The sequence below is a fragment of the Oryzias melastigma genome, linkage group LG13 (genome assembly GCF_002922805.2).
Source record: "Oryzias melastigma strain HK-1 linkage group LG13, ASM292280v2, whole genome shotgun sequence".
NCBI lineage: Eukaryota > Metazoa > Chordata > Actinopteri > Beloniformes > Adrianichthyidae > Oryzias > Oryzias melastigma.
The window spans coordinates 21,359,257-21,372,855 of NC_050524.1; the positions used below are offsets into that span (position 1 = coordinate 21,359,257).

General features: G+C 38.5%; 1 protein-coding gene across 4 annotated transcripts in view; it reads right to left on the bottom strand.

The window, feature by feature from the left end:
- LOC112149231 (F-BAR and double SH3 domains protein 2) overlaps positions 1-13,599 on the bottom strand; it is a 51,590-nt gene that overhangs the window by 27,772 nt on the left and 10,219 nt on the right. For all 4 annotated transcript variants that reach the window (XM_024276815.2, XM_024276814.2, XM_024276812.2 and 1 more), the window contains exon 3: positions 10,270-10,315. In XM_024276815.2, the coding sequence (XP_024132583.1) occupies positions 10,270-10,315 (46 nt within the window). The remainder of the gene's footprint in view (positions 1-10,269; positions 10,316-13,599) is intronic.

The following is a 13,599-nucleotide window of genomic DNA, read 5'->3' on the forward strand; positions in this document are numbered from 1 at the left end:
TCGGGTAAACAGGGTTGTACATTTTCATAAAAATGCATATATGCAGATAAAGCCATGTTTTGGAGTAACACCTGCTGGAGTTAAAGAGTCCTCAGATGCAGATGGTTTTATCTGCTGACCGGAGCGGTCTCATGACAGGCCAACAAACGAACGCTGATGACCGTTGACGCGACTGATCTCACAGAAACCAAACTGTCTTTGACAGGAAACCATAGCATATCTTGAAAAGTACATGGGAGGGATTAAACTCTGAGCCTCAGAAAAGAACATCTCTGGGTGCTCTTCTTCCCATTTCTTCTCAAAAGAGATGGAACTAATCCATAGACATGAAAACACGACTTTAAAAGACAAACTGATAAATGTTCTAATTTCATATTAAAGAACCACTACAAAGAAAATCCTGATTTCTGTGTTTTTAACATGTTCTTGTGGTATTTGGCTCATGATGGAGGACATATCTAAAGAAAATTGAGATTAAAAATGTCTTTCTGAATATGTCGTTATTTAAATCATTTTGAAGTGTAAAAAAAACAGATTTATGGAAAATACACTGGTCGGTAAACTATGTCCATATAAAGCTCCATTTTAATGCATCCACTTGTAGACAACCGGATCGACATACGTTTTTGTTTTACGGCTGGATAACTCAAACGTTGCTCGCCATTTTTGTTGGAGCGGTAAAATTGGGCTGGGGGCGTGAGGGGCTTTAAGCTAGTGGGAAAGTGTGTAAATAGAAAGCTCTCAGAAATAGGGATGGGGAGGGAGTGTGGGTCCCACCCACAACCTAGAGGGGTAATTTCTAATGAACTACTGCCGCTCTGCAGAAACTGTCTAAAAGAACAACACAAATTTTTGGATTTGGCTAAAAATGGCATAATCATAATTAAAAAGACCGCTGGGAAAAATAATTAAAAAGAGGATCACAGAGCATCTTTAAGTCCAAAGTAACGTAAAAAAAATAAACAGATGTTATGAAATAACTCTCCTTTGTTTTCTATACTTTTTTTATGCCAAATCCAAATCCATTTCCACATCAGATTAGATATAATTTTACTGTCATGTACGAGTACAAGGCATTAAGAAGTGTGCAGGATATTAGTAGAAGTTCTAAGTGCACCTAGTAGATATTTTACAAGAAAATCAGAAAAGAATGACATTTATGCTGCTCACTGTCATTCATGGGAGATGAGTAATATTTGAGTTGATTCATAATTATTGCTATTCTGAAGAAACACCAACAGAATCAACATCTCCGTCCAGTCGAAGATAGAAAAAGCGTATTTATTTTTGTATAATAAACACACCTAATCAAACCTCGCATGTATTCTTTCCAAGTGTTGAAAAACAGAAACTTTAATATCTTGGTAACCGGTTCGGACAAAGATATTTAATGATGCTGCATGAAACAATGCATTCACTCGGGAAGCCACAACGCCTCATAAGGTCAAATGCATCTACTGTATACTCGCTTTTTCCATTTTTTTTTTTTTTTTTTTTACAGTCTGCAGCACAGAAATACAGAAGCAGGTGCTGCACACAGAAACAGATGTGGGACACAAGCTGGCCCAGCTGTAGGTTTAGGTGATAAAAAAAAAAAAAGATTAATATGTTCCAATTCTGCCATAAAAAGAAAGGAAACCAATTAAATGAAGATCATTTTTTCATGAAGGGATGGCCTTGATAAATAATTTAAAATAAAATAAAGGATTTGCATTGTTCTGTGCTCTACTGGCCTAATGTTAAAATCAGCTGGCATTAACGCTCTGTTAATCTGTTAATCAATGGTAAAAATCCAACCCAATCCACACAGACAGCTTCAGCTCACCTTAGTTTAAATCCATGAGTCCTTTCCATCCAATTAACTGACTTCCTTTTTAGTACTGATGATCTGTTTGTTGACGAAATGTTTCTAAACCTGCCACTGAGCACCCGAGAGACGCAGAGTTTTGACAGCGAGCCGGAGACCGTTTTGACAGGCGTTGGAGTTAGAGAGGGTTGGTTCAGTTCATGGTCGCCTGCTGAGCTCAGGCCAGCAGGATGACAGGTGATCTCTGTCAGCTTATCTCTGGAAGTAAGTTACTTACAACTTATCTGGGATTTTGTTGTTTTAATTTTTATCTTCAATCAGTTTAAAGGTTAAAGGTCAACTCCCTCTTAAGAAGTTAGAAACCCCAGAGTGTTCAGGTATAAAGCCTTAGTCATATGCACCTGTAAGGGGAGTTGATCCGTAGGGGAGCAGTAGGGATTTACGTTGTCCAGGTCGTAGAGAGAAGGGGTGTGGAGAGGAGGAGCTGCCTCTTAAAGGGAGTGCAGATGTGTCTTGCAGTTTTCTTGAGGCTTGTACAACCACCTCAAGGGAGGTCATGAAAATGGAACATACCATTTTTGAACGTGTGGTAAGCGTATTGTGAAGTATTAGTAATAATAAAGAGTCTCTACATGGGTGGGTGGAGTGCTCCTGCCTCAGGTGGAGGAGTTTAAATATCTCTGGGTTTTGTTCACGAGTGAGGGAAGATCGGAGCGTGAGATCAACAGACGGATTGGAGCGACATCCGCCATTTTGCGGTCACTGTACCGGTCCGTTGTGGTGAAAAGAGAGCTGAGCCAGAAAGCAAAGCTCTCGATTTACCGGTCGATCTTTGTCCCAGTACTCACCTATGGTCATGAGCTCTGGGTCGTGACTGAAAGAACGAGATCCCGACTACAAGTGGCTGAAATGAGTTTTCTCCGGAGGGTGGCTGGGCGCTCCCTTAGAGATAGGGTGAGGAGCTCGGTGACCCGGAGAGAGCTCGGAGTAGAGCCGCTTCTCCTCCGCATCGAGAGGAGCCAGTTGAGGTGGCTTGGGCATCTGGTCAGGATGCCTCCTGGAAGCTTCCCTGGAGAGGTGTTCCGGACATGTTCTACTGGGCGGAGGCCCCGGGAAGACCCAGGACATGCTGGAGAGACTATGTTTCTCGGCTGGCCTCGGAACACCTCGGGGTCCCCCCAGAGGAGCTGGAGGAAGTGGCCGGGGAGAGAGAAGTCTGGGCATCTTTGCTTAGAATGTTGCCCCCGCGACCCAGTCCCGGATGAAGCGGAAGAAGATGGATGGATTGATGGTCTCTACATCTCTAGTTGTTAGTATGGTGCGAGTACTGGTTCTTACTGACCACATGCAAATGCTGCACGCAAAGGGTGTTAACACGATAAGCAAGTGTCCGATGGATTCCCATACAAACTGCACTACATGTATGACTGTCTAATTTTCTAAAACAGTCATGGTGCATGCAAGGAGTGCGCACTTATCACATGAACTGCACTAATAGGAACATTCTACAATAGGCAGGATTTGGGGACAATAAAAAAATTAAATCTCACCTACTTCACCCTAACTTACTCTTATGTTGTTTGCTATGACCCGTGGCTAGCAGCATGCCCGTAGAAAACAATGAACAAGAACATTTTTGCTCTATGAGCTCACCAGTCTACAGACTTGATATTACATGTTTGCCCATTTGCCCAGACAGCTCATATCTACTCATAAGGAAAGTTGTGACACAGGCTTCGACGTAGAGTAAAATCCTAATCATAGTTTTGTTTAGAGCTTTACTCATGGTCATTAACTTTCATCGTACCCATGTTAAACATGTAATGAGGGGCAGGGTGTAAAAGTGTTTATACTGAATGTAAACAAACCACAGTCACTGAAATGTAGCCCTTCTTTAACTACGTTAACGAGGCCTTTTCAAAACCTGAGACTCATTCACCTGTAGGAGAACAAACAAACAGCATCAACAGGGATGCTATCATCATCTTCCGTTTCTTTTAGATAAGACACTGATCTCGCGCTGGTCCAAAAACTTATAAAATCCACTGTATAAATTGAAGCCGACTGGTATGTGACAGCCGTCTTACTGTAGCTGCAGGAGCGGTGATGGGAAAACATGGCAGTGACTGCCTGCTGGGACTGCCAAGGGACCCATTTGTGACAGCTTCACTGTTTGCCCACTTAGGTGAATCTCTGCTGTACTCTCACTCCTGCGCGTTGCTATGGCAACATGCTTTTTTACCAGCCCACCCTATGTGCTCTTGGGCAAGGTGCAAATACTTGTCTCAAAAGAGCACAAATAGGGTAAAACCCACATCAAGAATGCCACACGTCCTGTTTTTGTGATTGTGATGCCAAACGGCCCAGACAGACGGATTTCCTGAGGAAACCAGTGTGTGTTTGTGCGTCCATATACAGTATGTATGTATGTGCGTGTGTTCGATAGAAAAAGATTTGTTGAAAGACAGTAAAAGATAACAGAGGAGGAAGGAAATTTAAAAAAAAAAGTTGCTCCAGTAGTTTGTTGGATGACTGTAAACACATGAGCTCATTGACTCTTCTATAGTGATGACTCCATTTATTTAAATTAGGCATGAGAAAGGGCCATCCCACAAAGCAACATGTCCATGCACCATGTTGCTAACTTTCCTACAGGAAGGTCACTTTTGCTAAATTGTACTTAAATGTGTATAAGGATAAAATATCAATCATCTGGTCAGAAAGTGTTTTTTAGCCCCCCAATTGTCCCACCTCCCTCTAAATGTTCTTCTTAAGCAGTGATCCAGAACCTTTTCCAGGCCACAGACTAGTTTATTGTCAAACAATATTTTCACACACTGACTTGTACGAGGCTGAAGTGGTCATCCGATTTTGCTTTCTTAGCCTCCAGTTTTCTTTAACTTTTCAGTGTAAAGTGGATATTTATGTAAAATGTCTTCAGCTGGTTTAAACTTTATTTGTACTCCAGATTTTGTGTAAGATCCACTACAATGTGATCCAGACTTCTGTCTGTATTCAGCCGGTTGCTGAATATTATGCATTATCATTATGGTCTGTGGGAAAAACTGTAACAATGAATCCATATTTGGAGTAAAGACTCCTGGCTTTAGTCTGTTAAATGCAACCTTCTTTTATTTTGGAGTCAATGGCTCATCTTCTGCTTTTTCTCTGGATTACTATAATCTAATTATGTTTATTTTTGTTAACTTTGCAGTCTTGGGGGGTTCAATTTAGTGGTCAATGCAGCAGTCTTAAGAAAGGAGAGGATGGATTTTCGACAGATGACTGCACAGAAAAAAGTGAAACATCGGATCAATTAACAAATGTTTTGTAATTTGTTACATTAAATTTATTTTTTATCAAATAAAAGTTTGGGTTGATGGTTTACTTAAATCAAAAAATAATTTAATGAAAACTAATGTTTTTAAATGTAAAAAAATACAGAGCTTTCGTTAAATGATGAAAATTATCACTTCTTACAGTGTGGGCAAATTGGTATAAGTAAGGAATGAGTTGGACTGGGGAGAATCTAGTAGTTTTCTGACATAAAAACTCCTCCATCGATCGCCTGTACTCGCTGAATTCCTTTCAGGGTCACAGGGATGCTGAAGCCAACCCAGCTGTTGTCAGGCAAAGGCAGGGTGCATCCAGAACAGGTTGACAGTTTGTTGCAGCCCCAAATTCCAAGACTTCCTTCAGATTAAGATTTCAAATAAAATGAGAAAAATGTAGGTCGTGCTCTTTTTCTCTGCAGTCTGGAACCAGCTATCCCACAGACCGGTATCAGTCCGCCGCCCGGGCGTTGGGGACGACAGACACTCAGCAGTACATCATTCTTTGTCTGGTCTTGGAACGCAGTAATTCAGTGATAATGTGGCACCATAAACAGGGAATCAGGCTGACCCTGCATGATGCTGGACATGAACCATAAACCAGTCTAGATTTATGGACTGCAGGATTAGAAAGATGTCTTAAAGTGACCAGTTTGTGGCTTTATATCAGAGTCAGGCGCCCCGTAGACTGTCTATCGGAGCATTAGGAGAATTTTCCAAACAGCTCTGTACTTTTGTCCTCCTTTCAGTTGCTCCAGAATCACTTTTTGATTCCGTCACCTGCAAGCGTTTTTTTTAAGGTGACAGTAGGCTTCTGCTTTTGTGTTTACTGCTGCTGTTGCACTCAAACACTTGATCCAATGTGTGGTTTAGTCACTTTGGTTCACTCTCTGCCGTCTGGATCTGATTTCTCCTTGCTGCTGTGTGCGTCTGCCTTTTCAACCCCCTCACTTTCTCAACTTCCTCTCAAATCAATATAGTTGATTTTCATTCCCATCTCTTCCTGTCTGCACTCCTCTTCCCCTGCAGACCTCTCAGTGTTTGGGAAGGTTATCTGACATCCCCATCAGCAGAGTTAGGCTGAAGTCAGGGAAGGATGAGAGGAAGTTTGCGGTATGAAAGTTCCAGAAGGCATGATGGCAGAGGAGCCTTTGGTGAATTGTTCATTAAATATTTCTGTTGAATGTGTCAGAGACAGCAGTGAGATGAGGAAAAAGTTTCCTCCACGACATGTCTTTCCCCCTCAGATGTTCTCTGGTTTACTGCGTAAACATTGCGGATCACTTTGATTTGATTGCACTGAGAGTTAAAAATGAACATAAATATTGGGTACAGAAATAACATGGAAGAGAAAAGTAAACAATAGTATATTTCTAAGGTTGAACTAACTCAGAGCAAACAGGAAGAAAGAATATAAAAATACGGTTGCAATAAATACCAACGAGGCTCCAAGGAGGCAGTGTTCCTTTAGGGTATAAATCAATCAACTACCAACTAATAAAAAGTGGAATTATTTTTGGTGATTCATATATAAACACATCCTTAATATTTCTCAAATTCATAGTTTTATCACACAAAGTTTCACCTTTGTTAAGGTTAAATCATTAGTTGTGTGAATTGTTTTCAATGGCCAAAATAAAAAGGGTTGTGATTGAAAATTGGAAGAAAAAAAATCTATGTTTGGTCAACTTAAATTGTGAACCTGTAATGTTTTTTCCAAATAATCAACAGTTCCTTTTAAAGTAATCACCAGAACATTTTGGGAGTCAAAACACAGATGTTGTAAAAACAGACTCAGATGTTCATGAATGACACCAAAGAAAATGAGCATATTTAGATTTTGTTTCAACAAAAATTTCAATTCGATTAATCGATTTGAATCGATTTAAGCTTAATAGATCAGTAATTGATCCAAAAAATAGAGATCGATCTAGGACATAATGGTAAAGTCTGCTAGCTTGATGCTAACGTATAATGGATTTCCTGTTAGACGGCTATTGCTAACGCTCGCCCAACCTAAACCAGGGGTCTGCAACCTGGGGCTCCAGAGCATCTTTGATCCCTCCGTTGTGGCTCTCTGGTTGAAGGAAATTGAAATGTCTTTCATTTTAAAAATGTGGCTATTTTTCTGACTGTGAGGCGCATTATCAAAACAAAACAGTTAAACTTTATTCAAGTCATTCAAAACATTTGAAAAACAGCACGTATAACTCGACCAAGATCCTGACTGCGGTACCCATAATGCTCCATCAATCAATCAAGCGCTACAACTTCATAATCATACTAAAACAATTGGACAGAGTGCCGTGTACCACCGAACTCGAGGTCAGTAAGCACAATCAAAATTCACACAAACTGCATTTAAAACTCAAGGGTTTTTAATTGTGCCATATGGTCCAAAAACAGTAAGGGTCTCTGAATAAATTCTACATAGCTAAGTTTATGAATTTTCACTGAATACATTAAAATAAACTTTCTAAACTTTCTATTTTTAATTACTGCTGACATTAAACTACCTAATACAATATTTGCTGCATTGAGATGATTGATATGTCTTTTATTTTGAAAGGAGTCATGTCAAAAGTTATAACTGATTTCATATTTGAAAAAATGCTTTTATTCTCATAATGTGTATGTTTTATTTATGCACAAAAACAATATTTTATTTTTATTTTTATCATAATAGTAAAAATACCACAAATACAAAGTAGCGTCTTATTTTTGTAAGACTTTGTTGAGTTGTGGTTGGTGAGAAATCAACACGATTGGCTCTTTAAATGTTGAAGGTTGCAGACACCCGACATAAACACACATTACTGATAAAGGAACATTTTTACTTACTCACAGGAATTAATTTTACAAACTCTTTTAAGAAAATATTCTTAAAAGTAACCATTTGTGGTCTAAGCCCCGTTTTTTGCTCATACTTTCTTCTTCTTAAAAAAGTGTAGTGCTACAGCACAAGCTCCACCTAGTGGCCAAACTGGGACGTCCTCCAGGAGAGGCAGAAAAACATCTACAATGTTCATAATGATCTAAACATTTTCAGACCTTCTCCTTTCGAGGATCCATGTAACACTGTATGATACTAACAATCCCATTATTTCACCAATACCTTTTACAGTATGAAAGCTGTATCAGATTAATTTAAATGTATTCAAAACATATAGTAGATTATTAATGTTTTTTTTCTGAACAAATGTGTCTAATAGGGCAAACAGTGTAAATGCAAAACTGGATTGAATAAAATCTAATTCAATGGATCAAAAGAATCTGAAATAATTGGAATCAGGCTCTAGTGCATTACATCGATTCTGGAAATTAATATCAAAACCCAACCTGATTAATTTGTGCTAAATGAAGCAGAAGTGGTAGATTGTTGATTGAAAGCTGACAGGTCAGGTGTTTGGTCAAATGCCATCTCCCATGATGCTCTTTCAAGGTTAAAGGAAGCTGTGTTCGCATGTTCTTTAGATTTTTGAAGTATGATTTGGAGTTTTATTTTTTGAATCTACAAGACAAAAAATATTGAGTGACACATCATGGTAAAAATACAATTTCTTTGGTCAGTACAGTGAAGTCTTCCTGGAGTTTAAAAGTATTCCAGTAATGCTGACAGTGGGAGGAGAACATCAAACCGATCGTTAACCATCACATGTTGGCCGACACCCACAGAAGACTCTGTGCTTTTGATTGGTTTTGATGGTATGTGGACACAACTCCTTCACAGGGGAGTCCTGCTTTGACACAGTGAAAGGTCAACAGTTCAACGGCAGCATCTTCTTCCAAGATGCATGGTTGAACTCCCAAAAGAGCGTCCTCCTGGCCTGTTCTGTTCAATCATGTCATTGTCCCTGTTCTCTGTTGAAATTTTTTTTCTGGCTGTGCAAGGTTATTTTAAAGTTAAAGAAAAATCAATGGCAGATTATGTGGAGTAAATTAAAAATAGTTAGGAAACATTTCCACTCATTGTTTTTTTTTTCATTTTTATTTTAAAAACTTCCCTTTAATTTATTTTTTTTAAAAAAAAGCATGTACAGTGCCTGAGAATTTCCTGACAAAAATACACCAACAATTAGGAGAGGTTTCATTGTCCTGCTGATTAGAGAGCTTGTTGCCAGGCAACCTTTATTTCTACAGTGAGAGAAGAGTGGAATATAAAGAGTGATGGAAAGGAGGCGAGTGACTGAGGAGATCATCAGACACCCGGGATTGGGAGGCAGAAGAGATGGTGTGAAATCGCACAGGTACACAAATATAAAAGACATTCCACCCCTACTGTATTAGTTTGTGATTAAGGTCATGGAGACGCATAAAAATACGTGTGAATGCATTCATTTTATAGCGGAACGAGCTAGAAACTAGAATATTAAGTTAGGGGAATTTAGAAGCTATGGAAGGCTGCCATCTGTGTGTAAATGTGAATTTAACAGCCTCAAATGAACCATCAGTAACTATAACTGCCTTAGAAAAGTCCACATAGTCAGTTGGATGGATTTTATGTAAATGTCTGGCTATACACTATACTATTAGATTAAAGTCCAATCATTGTATTAAAAGATAATACTTCTCCAACAGCTATGACCAAAGAGATGCCGACAATCGACTTCTACATTTCTATTCTGTATACCGCCAGTTATTGGTCAGAGGAAGTTTATATATCAAATTGTTTTATTATTCTTGTTCGCCTCTTTTATGTTTAATTTTCACCCTTAGTATAGAGTGAAACATAACCTTTAAATAAAACTTTATCTACAATAGCAACACAAAATACACAACCACCTTCTCAATCATTCAGTTCATTTTGTTGCAGTGCAGTACATATCACTCCGCCAGGCTCCAGAGTCCTGACTGCAGTACCCATAATGCTCTGACAATCCATCAAGTGGTTCAGCTTCATAAATTACCAGTCATACTAAAACATTTTGACAGATTTTTATACACTGCGTACCACAGAAAATCAGTTCCAGGTCAGTAAACGCAACCAGCATTCATACATAAAGGGCATCCTGCTGATTTTGAGGAAGTTGTAGGGTTTTAAGTGCACCTTATGATTTTAAATGGTTTTCATGGACAAACTCACAAAATAAACAGAAAAAAAAGCAAAAGATTTGGAACTGTAACTCTTACTTGTGCGTAGTCCCGTTCCAACTGTCCTTTCTTTAGACTGTAGCTCCTAAAGAGAGACAAACAAACTTGTTCAAGAAAAATGCAAAAAAATAGCAGAATTTATACTTACAAGAATAAGTGCCACAATATTCAACACAAAAAAACTTTGAAAAAGTATGTCTTTCCATTATGATATTACAATCACCCTTCTAATATTGGTTAGGTCACCAGTTATATATGGTCACAAGACAAAAGGAAATAAAAAGAAGAGTTTCATTGTTAAGCCTTAAACGTTTGGTTAGTGTTTGATTATTACTTAAAATTTAAATCATTTATATTGTTATAAAGTGGAAAATATTAGTGTGTTGGGGCTGGGCATCACTATCAAAAGACTTCACCCTTTCGATTTAGACTTTTACATAACCAATGATAAAATCTAAAACTTCCATGAATAAAATCCTATTTTTTACATTAAACTTGTTTAATAAAGATATTCTGTAAATATCCCACAATCTATTTTATATTTCACCTTCTTGTGCGCCCCAAAAAACCAATTAAACTGTGATGTGTTTCCCTCATTTCTTTATCATTATTTTCTTGCTTTCACTCCAATTTTACTAATCTACTACCTTCTCTCCTTTATCGCCACCACTTAGACAGCCATTACTGACATTTTATTTTAGCTGTGTGAAGCAAGAGTTAGATACGCATGTAAGCACAAGAGTCATTAAAGCACAGACTCCATGGTGAGCCAAGCAGGAAATACTTAAGTACCTAAGAGTTGACGCTACTCTATCTGTGAATTTGAGAATGCTGTGAAAATGGGGGCATTATCCATCCATTCATCTTCTTTTTCCACTTTCTCTGGTGCAGGGTCAAAAGGGTTGCTGGAGCCTATCCTCACTACTACAGGTGGGGACCACTCAGGAAAGTTCCCAGTCCATCACAGGCCACACTCACATTCACTCTTAAACTTGCGCTATCTTATGGGGTCAAGATGACCCCACGATTACATTGATGTGTGCTCCCTTCCATGACAAAGGTAGACAAGATTTTATGTCTGCCAAGGACACCAGTGAAGGTAAAAAATTCTTGAAAAAAAAAAGTTCAGCACCCTGTCTTGTGGGGCATATATGGTGCAAACAATAGGAAACACCTGGTAGCAACACACAAGGGTAGGTAAGGGTGAAGCAATTGAGATGCAAGCTGGTTGTATGGGTTTTTCCTTTCTTCATGCACTCGAATCCTTTGGATCTGGTGTGATAAGTGCATGCTCTTTTCATGTCCTGTACAATTTTGACCATTTTTTGCCAGTATCTAGCCTTAAGGGCAGTTATGACTAAAGCTTTATTAACAGAATGTGGTGTAAGTAAGGGCACAGAGCAACAGTGTCCTCCATATCATATGTGCATGCAATTTATATTAGCTTTACCAATACACTTATCATTCGCACAACAATTGTTTGTTCCATTTTCATTGAGCCTCAAGGGAACTGGCTGCTCCCCTCTATGACCCTAACAGGCCCAGAGAAACCCAAAATCCCATAGAGGTACATCTGACTTTTGTCTTGTGTTGAACATTATTTGCCTCTTAATAAAAACGGCGCAACAGGAGTTAACTGTTGTCATTTTGCAGTTTCATATGTTAATGTAGCACACACATATTTTAAAACTACTCGTTTGTGATGTCAAGAGAATACATCCTACTTTGATAAAAGTTTGTTTGAATTTGAAGCATAATTTCCTCCCTCACAATAACTGGGATCCACAACAGCAGGTTGTCTAATTGAATTACGCAAACAGAAACTCTAAGCCATGACTATGTTAGCCAACAGTGATTCAGTTCTACATTCATGTGGGTCCTTCATCTTCTTAAATTATGGAGGCTTTGGTCATGAGCGTTAATTGACAACTTTAAGAGCAATTTGGGTTCTAACCACTGAGGTTCATCTTGTTACACAGCATGGAGAGCCGTTGCATATTAATGACGTGCTTAGAAACCGTTCAATAAATCTGTGTGATTTACAAATCTCCTTCATTTCATTAGGAAAGTGCCAACATAAATGGAAATCTGGGGGGTAGATCACAGCTAAGTCCCAATTTAATCCTACACTACCAACTTTAGACATCAAATACAGATTTAGTCTTTTTTTTTCATTTGTCTTGCTTTATTATAGATGATTTCCTTTGAACAGTTCTAACCACAGCATATGGGTGCACTATAATACATTTCAGAGAAATGCCATCCAGAGGGTAGGACACCATTGGGAAATGTTGGTTTTTCTGCAGTTTTAATGTGTGACTCCACAGGAAACAAAACAAATTGTCAAGTCTGACCAATTCACTTAAAATCAAAGTAAGTGGAAGGCTTTATTTGGGTTTTGCTAACGGTGAAATGTTAGTTAACGGACAAATCCTACTTTACAGTCCAAGGCAGATGTGGCACATATTAGGGTGAGGACAACAAATTTACTTCTCAGATCCACAAAGTCATGTTGTTTCCTCTTTGTCTTTATCCTTTGTCTTCCGTGCTTAAATTAATCCAACAAGTATAAACATAGTACTTTTAAAAAAATATGAAAAACAAATCTTCAACATTTATGTTTTTTTCTTCTTTTCCTTGTACTATCTTGTCTCTTCAACATCTTTTAATACACTGTGGCAGCAACTGAGCGTGCATGCTGCCATTTGTTGGATTGATACATACAGTAACACAGAGTTCAAAGACAACATTAGAACTGTTTCAGAGACCTCAACAAATACCAATCTACTGTACATCAACAAGTCACCTTTTCAGGCCACGTCCTCTTAAAGTGTGCCCAGAGACAGGCAAAATAATGGGACTACACAATACAAATTCAGATGTACTTGAGTAAATGTGTCAGTCATAGAAAATTGACCAATTCCTACAGATGTTCATTCATACATAAACTACTCATCAACTTAGTCCTCTGACCCTGAATAAAAACAGTTATTGGTCATTTCTGAGAAAGTCCAGTGCACATGATTACTGTCAGTTAGTCATAAAAATGTTACAGTAACCAGAAGAGGTTTTGCCTTAAGAAACAGTCCGTTTTATGTGAAAGGTTGTCTCATTATTGCATTCAAAAGTATTTATTGACCCTGACTAACATTTAATCTGATGCTTATCAGACAATCCATAACAATATCTACCAAGTGCAAAAACCTTGACTGTACCCATTGCCAGTATTCTTACATTCTCACGAGTTATAGACCTACTGTTTTGTGCTGTGCCAGTTTATTTTTTTCCTACTCATGATGCACAACGTCATTTCTTCCTTTTAACCTCACTTCTACCCTTTGGCTCACCTTCCAGAGCTTTCACATTTGC